The sequence below is a fragment of the Chinchilla lanigera genome, unplaced genomic scaffold (assembly GCF_000276665.1).
Source record: "Chinchilla lanigera isolate Chin_1 unplaced genomic scaffold, ChiLan1.0 scaffold00008, whole genome shotgun sequence".
Taxonomy (NCBI): domain Eukaryota; kingdom Metazoa; phylum Chordata; class Mammalia; order Rodentia; family Chinchillidae; genus Chinchilla; species Chinchilla lanigera.
In genome coordinates, this window is record NW_004955409.1 from 22,234,193 (window position 1) to 22,243,589 (window position 9,397).

At 41.9% G+C, this 9,397-nt stretch overlaps 1 protein-coding gene across 1 annotated transcript in view; it reads left to right on the top strand.

The window, feature by feature from the left end:
- Sec23a (Sec23 homolog A, COPII coat complex component) overlaps positions 1-8,898 on the top strand; it is a gene marked incomplete at its 5' end in the record, with an annotated part of 50,542 nt that extends 41,644 nt beyond the window's left edge. Inside the window, 3 exon segments of the mRNA XM_013510357.1 lie at positions 492-647; positions 2,595-2,660; positions 8,685-8,898. Of these exon segments, the coding sequence (XP_013365811.1) occupies positions 492-647; positions 2,595-2,660; positions 8,685-8,774 (312 nt within the window). The 3' untranslated portion in view covers positions 8,775-8,898.
- Between the last annotated feature and the right edge of the window lie 499 nt (positions 8,899-9,397).

A 9,397-nucleotide genomic window follows, 5' to 3' on the forward strand; every position in this document is an offset into this window, starting at 1 on the left:
TTTATTTTTCTGAGAAGGGGGTCTCACTGTCTTGCACAAGGTGCTCTTAAACTTCTGGGCTCAAGTGATCCTCCTGCCTCAGCCTCCCTGGCATGTGTCACTGTGCCTGGCTTTGCTCTACTTTTAAAGGTGAAGGAATGTCCTAATTTGTGTGTTTATTTAGTATTTTCTCTTTTGAAATTAGTATTTTTAAAATTGAGAAAACTTTTTTGATAATTTTCTTTTTCTATTTTTTTTTTTTTTTTTGAGGCAGGGCAGGGTCTCTCTATGTAGTTCAGCCTAGCCTTAAACTTGCTCATGTAGCCCAGGCTGGCCTTGAACTCACAGGAATCTTCCTGCCTCAGCCTACTGAATGCTGGGATTATAGGCATGCATCACTACGCCTGACAATAATTTTATTTTTCTAAAGATTGTTTCATTCAAAAAAACATCATAGGACTTTTAGGTGAGCAAGCAATTTAAAATAATTCTTTTAACTGTTTTGAAATTAGACTATCGCCCAGTGGCGGAAGTCGGGGTACCAGGACATGCCGGAGTACGAGAATTTCCGACACCTCCTTCAGGCCCCGGTGGACGATGCACAGGAGATCCTGCACTCCAGGTTCCCGATGCCACGCTACATTGACACGGAGCATGGCGGCAGCCAGGTCTGTGCCCGCACGCTTGTGTGTAGTCTGGGTTGCACAGGTGTTTCTTCTTCCTTTCTGACTTCTCTGATTAGACTACTTCATAAGGCGGAAGGAAGGGAAGGGGAAGGAGGCACGCGAGGGAGCGTGCTGGCTTGTACAGTGGCTTTGAGCACAAACAGGTACCGTTCTGCTGTGTGGCCTGGCCGCCTTTCCTGGCTTCTGGTCCAGATCAGCCCTGGGGGAACCGGAACCGGGAGGCGTCCTAGTGGGCACAGCCTTGCCGCACAAGGAGGGGGAACGGCGTGGGAAATGGTTCTGTGGACCCCACTTACAGCTCTTCCTGACTGGTTCAATCAGTGTTTGTGGTATCTCACTTGTTTTTTGTTTTCCCTCATTCTGTTGTTCTAGTTTTCTAGAAAATAAACGGAAAGGTGAAAGGAAAGCGTTGTGGTATTACAAAGGGCATGGTGGGTTTTTTTTAAACTATGAGGAGTACATAAGGTACACGCACATGCATCTGTCCCTTCTGAGGCCTTCAGAAGTAGGGTTAGGTGCTTTAACATGTGCTCATACAACACTTCCTGCTTCTCCCCTATAATTCCAATCAGTTACCATAATTTAATTATAAGCTTTTATAAGTTTGTTTCACTTGCTTCTTAAGGGCAGTTCCATAGTTTCTTATGCTGTATTTCTAGTGTCTAGTGCAGTAGCAGGTACTCAGAAATGACAATTTTCATTAGGGTTTTACTGTACTGGTAGCATGTATTGAGATTTGCAGGGTCTTTTATTCATTTTCTTTCCTCTGATCCTCCTGAGAATTCTGTTGTTATCTCCATTTTGTAGGTGATGAAATGAGACTTAGGTGACTTGTGGCCACATAAGCTCAGCAAATGAAGGAGCTGGGATTTGAAACCTGGTCTTCTGACCTCAGGGCCCAAGCTTTTGAATACTAAGTAAACTCTTTACTTCGAGAGTAGAAAAGTATTTGCATGGTACTAATCTTCAAACCAGTAGACTGCCTGTGTTATTCTGGTATGAATCAAAAATGCACGACTGATTCTTTCATCAATGCTCACCGTGTGTGTTGCTGTTTTCCTCGCTTATTATTTTGGAGATGAGCCCTGGTGGCGGGATGGCTGAAATATTGGCTAAGTTGTCTTGTGGGATTGCCTGTGGTTTAAACAGTTTGAGAGTCATTGTTGAAAAGAATATATAAACTTCTGAGGTTTTTAAGAATTCATGTCATTTTATGGAACTGTGGATTAATGACACCTCAGACTACCTTTGGAATAGGTGTTACTGTACACTAATTTTGTTGTAGTTACTGCATATACCTTAGGGGGTGGTCCTGGGGGCTTCATGTGGAGCTAGATCTCCCTCTTCCCTACCCCCCTTTTTAAAAATTTTTGCAATGGGGTCTCACTAAGTCGCTAAGTTGCCCAGGCTGGTTTGAACTTTTGACCCTTCTGCCTCAGGTTTCCAGAACGCTGGGATTACAGGTGTGTGCCACCACGCCTGGCGGCACATACAGTTTTTATGTGCTGAGTTTTGTATTAAAATGCATTACTTGTTATTATGTAGGTTATAGACATGTGCTTTGGAAAGAAAAGAGTGCATTTCTGTTGTTTTTCTCTCTTTTATTTTTTGAGACAGGGTCTCACTATGTAGTTCAGGCTGGCCTTAAACTCACTATGTAGACCAGGATGGCCTTGAATTTACACTAGTCCTCCTGCCTCAGCCTCCTGAGTACTGGGATTACAGGCATATGCCACCATGCTCTGTAGGTGCATTTATTATTTATCACACAGTGGCCTACATATTTCAAAACTTAATCTTCTTAAATGTTACATTTTAATAAAATTAATTTTACCAACACTTTAAATTCATTTCAGGAAGTATGTGTTTATTCAGCTTATTTACTAACTCCATTTCTAGTGGGTAATGCTGTTTCTTTTTGCTTTTAAGGCCCGTTTCCTGCTTTCCAAGGTCAACCCTTCACAGACTCATAATAATATGTATGCCTGGGGGCAGGTAAGTGTGAATAGTAGTCTTGGAAGTTGTTTCTTTGTGTTTTCGTAGTTTATTTTTGTGAAAGCTGTGTTTTTTCCTATGTATACAGTGATGATTTCTGTTGGAAAAGTAATGAAAAAATAAGAGTAGAAAATAGAGTTAGCATTTGGTGAGACCACAGAAAACACAACAGTGATCCTGTCAGATGGACAGAACTCCTTCCTGTCTCCAGTTTAACACCTTACCCTTGAGACAAAAAGTGATAAAGTGTATAAGGTGAGAAGTGATGATTCAAGCTTAATGTGAGGCTGTGAACTAGAAAAGACTGATAAGCCAGGAGAGGCCACGGACTGTAGTTGAGCTCAGAGGCAGGAAGCCTGCAAGTCATTATTGACAGCTTTAGTTGGGTAGAAATCGCAGCTCTTGATGTAACACCTCAGCATTTATCAGGTGTCTGTGATATGCTGGTTGTGGTGTTGGTGCTTCCGGGTTTGCGATCGTCACCCTTGCCTTTGAAGAGCTTGTGATCTAGTATTAGAAGCTATATGTGTGTATGTGCACTTAAAGTGCGAAGTGCAGGAAGATGGTAAATGTGCCTGAAGTATAAAATAACAGGGCTTAGAAAAAGAAAAACGGAAATGGTCACATTGAGGGTGTGTAATCATAAAAGAGCTCAGGGGAAAGGCATGTTTAGTTTGGAGAATGATTGTTATTTCAACAAGAAGAAATTGCACGAGAGGGGGAATTTTTTTTTTTTTTTTTGGCTTTTTTTCCAGTACCGGGATTCGAACTCACGACCTTGCGCTTGCCAGGCAGGCGCTGCGCCACTGAGCTAAATCCCCAGCCCCAGAGAGGGGGAATTCTAGATAGAGGATAGCGTGGGCTAAGATAACAACATCCATTCCCAGATGGACAGTGGGACGTGAATCTGGAAGTGTGCTACATGTCTAGATCGTAGAGGATCTGGAACGCCAGGTCGAGGACCAGAAGGTTGTCTTTATTTGGTGATAGAGAATTGTTGATTTTTGGACAGAGGATCAGGTTACAAACAGATTATATTGTTGTTAAATCTTTTTTTTTTTTTTCCTTTCTTTTGAGACAGGTCTTGCTTTGTACTTCAGGCTGGGTTGGATATATAATCCTTCTGCCTCAGCCTCCCAGAATGCTAGGATAACAGGCATGCACTACCACACTCAGCAGTGTAGTTGAATTTTAATATTAATTAGGAGACATCTGTAGATTGTAACTGTATTTACTGAAGTATTGCAAATAAGGGGGAATGAATGCAAGATGGTGAAAAAGAATTTTGGGATATTTCAGAAGCAAATTTAGTGGAACTTGACTGGGAGTTACAGGAAAATATATCAGTCCAGCATGTGAAAGCTACACACAAATCTGAATTCTGATTGGACCCTTCATTAGAGAGAGAATAGATTATACGGAATTAGGGGGTAGTAAAGAAGTGGACTTTGTAAGTATAAATGATTTTTTGTAAACTTAGTCTGAGGATATAATAGTATGATAAAAGGATGATTGTTTTTAAGATAAGAGCACAGAATTATTTGTAGAGCAAATATAAGGAAACAAACAAGAAGGAAGGAGAAAACAAGAAAAAACATGTTTAAGATCCTCAGAAGGAGATAGTGTGATTGTAAGACTACATGGAGCTTAAGTATTGTTAAGGAGGCAAAACATTGCTTCTGGCAAAAGCAAAAGCTGAGAAGAATGGCACAGAAAATGATTTGGGGAGAGAGAGAGACACTCATATAACTGCATCCTTTTTTTCAGTAATAGGTTATTTGCTAACATGCGAAAGGCTGGGGTTAAAGACTAGAAATGGAAAAGATTAAAAACAGATGTCATGAATATAAGAAATCAGCAGGAGATTTTAAAAAAGGCTTTTACAACAATAGTGAGCTTTCCGCCCCCGCCCCTTGAGATAGGGTCTGACTGTGTAGTTCAGGCTGCCCTTGAACTCACTATACAGCCCCAGGCTGGCCTCAAACTTACAGCGATCTTCCTGCTTCAGCCTCCTAAGAGCTGGGATTACAGGTGTGTGCCACTGTGTCTGGCTGAGGGTCCTTTTTATTTATTAACAATTTTTAAAGCATGCTTCCATAATGTGCTTTAACCCTGCTTTGTAGTTCAGGCAGTGGATCAAAGATGAAAATTTTTGATGCTAATTTAGGGTGAGTATGATAAAGGGGGCACTTTAGAAAACAGATAGAATAATTTTAGATGAATGTTCATTTGCCAACCGTGGGGTCCAGGCTAGCTTGTAGGGAAATGAAGTAATAACTGGAATTAAAGTTCCTTCCCTTTGAATATAGGGTTACCTCAAGATTTTGTCCTAATTCTTTATATATGCTGTTTTTCTGGGTGCTTGCATCCACTCATATGACTTCAGTGTTCATCCCAAGGCAAAGCTGCCAGGCTCTGGCAACTGAGCTTTGGTTTTAGCTCTGGGTCGCACAGCTTACGGGGAATTTATAGTTAAGTGAGAGACAGGGAGACAAAGGGAAAGAAAGGGAAAGGGAAAGGGAAATCAAAAGAGAACAGAAAGCAGCACCACGAAATAAAGGAAAGGGCAGTTCATCAAGATGGAGAACGGGAGGTTAATGGAGACTTTAAAAACTGGTATCTGCGGGGAATCACGTACCAAAGCCATTGTACAAGGCCAGGTGAGTGAGGAGTGAGTAAAGCTGGCTGGCTGGACCCCCAGGGCTCTGTGTCAAGAAGCGATGCCTGAGACGCGGTCTGCCATGGGGTTGGTGGGAAGCATACACAATTCCTTCTTTAAAGGCGCGCCTGCTCTTGCCCTGATTATTACCGCTCACGTGATTCAGGTAAAAATGAGAGCCCGTGTTGCGCAGCCCCAGTAGATCCAAACGATCCCTCTTCCATTTGGTTTCCCACTAAGCAGCAGGCTGATTTCTCTCACCACCTGCTGCGCATCGCCTGAATTCCCTGTGGACACTCACAGCGGAGTGCCGCAGTCTCACTTCTCTTTTCACCCTGTCTTGCTTTTCCTAAATTCTTGTTTTTTTTTCCCCATTATTACTTGGTTTGCAGTGCCGGGGATTGGACCCAGGGCCATGTGCCTGGGAGGCAAGTGCCCCGCCCTGAGCTGTGCCCTCCACCTCTCACGTCCTCCGATTCCCGAGGCTTGAACTTCACTTGCGTACCGTCTCTCCCTTCTGCACCTGATTGCTCACAGACATGTTCCCCGTTTCTTCTCCCCGCCTCCCACCCCGTGTCACCAGCTAGAGTCCGCTCCCTGTTACTTTCCCATGGGCTGTGGGGCCCTGCTAGCTGGTCTGCCACTTCAGCTCTTTGTTTTGGCAGTAGCCAGGTTCGTCTCCCTCATGCTGTAGTCTTGCAAGTTAGTTTTGAAGTCTTCAATAACCCTGACTGAATTCTGTGTGAACCCTTTCTGTTGGCATGAGGGTCCTTTCTGGTATGACCTGAATATATTTTTCCAAGTGGTTAGCCACCACTTAGATCTTTTAGCCAAATTGGACTTTCTGCTGTAGTTTGAACTCACTGAACATCTCATCTCTGTGGCTGGAATTCTGCATTAAAATGTGATTTAATTCATGGAGCAAATACTTCATGGAAATGATGACTTCTTTGTGAGTTTAAATGATAACTTGAAAGGGTAGATGGAAGGCTTGTGAAAGAAAGTGTGTCAGGTCGGTGAATGCGGAGGAGGGTCAGTTTGGGCTAATAGTGTAGACTGCAGACTGCAAGTTACTTCTCTCTGCCTTTACTGCTTTGCTCACAGAGTGTAATGATCTGTGCTTGATACGGATAGTAACACTCAGTAAATACTCCCTGCTTTCACTGGAGAAAATAGTCTCTCCCTAATGAGATCTAACATAGGTAACAAAATGTACTTAAACTTTGGAGTTTAATTGTTGCCTGGAAGTAGGGCATTAGAGGCGGAAACAAGAGCCCTAAGACCTTTCTTGATTCATGGTTTTTACAAAAGAAACTGTGTTGTATTTTCATAATCATAGTAACTGATAAGTTGAATGTGCCCTGTATTTTAGTCACACTGCTAAGATTTTTAATTATGAAAAACTTCTATGAGGTATAATTATTCACCCCATTTTTCAGAAAAGAAAATTAAGGTCTATAGAGATTAAGTAATTTACACAAGATCACATAGCCCAATTGTGTCAGGGCCCTGATTTTAACCCAGGCCTATCTTTTTTTTTTTTTTTCTGAGCTTTTTTTTTTTTTTCCACATTCTGAGCTTTTATCATTTATTTGATGATGGACTTTAACCTAGTAGCCAAGGGAGTTAACTTTGTAGCCAACCATTTTTATTTACTAAAAATTAATGGGATTCAATTTCTTAATTTTTTTGGTCAGAAATCTGCAACCCAATGTGTTGTCTGCAAATGGCCTGAAGAGGGCACCACTGTCACACTGCTTCTGTCATTAAGTGCTAGTGCCTAATCCTGGATGTATTTTAAGGGAAAAAAGGTCTATCTGAAAAGTTGAGGTCAACTAACTGCAATGAAACTAATTTGGGCATTAGCATTTGTAATTTAAATAAGATGTACAGAATGTAAATTAGACAAACCATATCTATTTTTGTCTTGACCAGAATAAACAGATCTTGCTTTGGGTGAATTGAAGTGGAAAACATAAAAAATGAAAAAAAAAAAAAAAAAAAAATGAGGTATAGTCACAGGAAGAAAAACAGCAAGAATCACTAGTTTATTATTGCTTTAGGTCAGGTTCGAGACCTGTCCTTGTCTATGGTAACTGGGAATGTAAAATAAAGAGAAATACTTCAGTGTTACAAAGTCATACACTTTTCAAAACAAGTAATAAGGAAGAGCTGCTGTCTGCCCGTGTGTGCCAGGTGTTGTTCTACCTGCTGTATTCCACTTGACTGACTTAATCCTGACAACCCCGTGAGACGGGTCCTGTGGTCCTCCTTTTACAGATGTGCGAGCTGAGACGCAGGTCCAGTAACTGCCTCAGAGCCACAGGAGTGGTCAGTGGCAGAGCCAGAGCTGGAGCCCAGAGTCCATGTCCTTAGCCCCAGAGCCTCTGGCTCCTTCATTACCAGATTTTCCAGGTTCTTACAAAGTGGCATCTCACAGGATCTGCTGTTCAGAAGAGGTTATGGCATGTCTGTGGCTGTGCCGTACCGGATCCACAGGAGCTGCATGTTTGCGTCCTCACACTTGCCACTAACTTGCTGACATCTGCTTTTTGTTTTTTTTTGTTCTGTTTTGTTTTTTGCTGACAGTATCTGAAAAGCACTTAATTTCCAGTACAGAATTATTTCCATTTATTAATAAATAAATGGAATTTGAGTATCAAAAGAAAAATTTTGAAATGCAGATATAAAATCTAGAAATGCTTTCTCTGGCTATAGGAGAATTTCAGCCAGGCGTGGTGGTACATGCCTGTAATCCAGCACTCAGGAGGCTGAGGCGGGAGGATCACTGCAAGTCTGAGGGCAGCCAGGGCTGAACTACATAGCGAGACTTTGTAAAAAAAAAAATTTATTATGTATGGATTGGGTATCAAGGTCATTCTGGCCATATAGTTTATTAAAATAGATATTAGGAATTTCCTCTAACTCTTGCTAATTACTTGAAACCCACAGAGATAAATTCAAATGACTTGAAAACTTCATAAGCATAGTACATGATGTTGTGAATTGATGTTCTTTCAGAGGCATTTGTTTAGACAGCAGGGAGAAGGGCTGGAGGTCAGGCTGTCTTGAGCCCAGGCCCCAATCACACTGTGGGCCTCTGGGCGCAAGCCCCCTCCTGAGACCCGCATCCCCTAGCAGAAGCTCGGGGGTGATGGAGCAGCCTGTGAGGAGCAAAGACACAGCCCTGTTACTCAGGGAGGTCTGTGAACTTAGGTAGAATGTCCTCCTGGAAGCAGGAACTTGGGTGTTATTTCTGCTTACAGTAATGACCTTGTCTGTTTTAAACCTACACTCATACACTGCTTACACTTTCCAAGGTGTCACCCTGTGTTTTAATCATGGAAACGCCTCTCTTCCTCTAGGAGTCTGGAGCGCCCATCCTCACGGATGATGTGAGTTTGCAAGTGTTCATGGACCACCTGAAGAAGCTCGCCGTGTCGAGTGCTGCTTGACATGCTCTGCACGTCCAGGACACCTTGGGAGATGAGACAGCATCTCAGTCTCATTTTTTCTTTTTTCAATTTTTTTCTTCTCTCTTCCTTTTTTTGAGACAGGGTTTCACTATGTAGCTCAGGCTGGCCTTAAACTTGCTGGGTATCCCAGGCTGGTCTTGCATTTATGATCTTCCTGCCTCAGCCTCCTGAGTGCTGGGATTAGAGGTGTGCACCACCATGCCCAGCTCCTTTTCCCTTCATCTGTGGGAACTGACAGAGCTGTGTCTCTAGACTTGTATCAGTATGGTTTGAGATGACATTTGCAACAAAATGTTCACATTCCTAGATTAAGCTGAAATATAATGAGAGCAATGAGAACAAATTTACTTTACTTGCCACAGTATTAAAACTGGTTTTAGAAATTTGAAGTCTATGTAACTTATATTTAAGGATAAAAACTGTCTGCCTTGTACTACAGATATAACTTATTCGTATATTGCAGACAAATCAAAAGTGGCACTGAATGTCCTCTTGAACTTTTAAAAACCTATTTAATTTTAGCCAGAAAGGAACAAATCAATAGTAATGATAAATATGAACATTTTTGCTTATTTGTTGAATATTTTTCTATGATTTTCAGC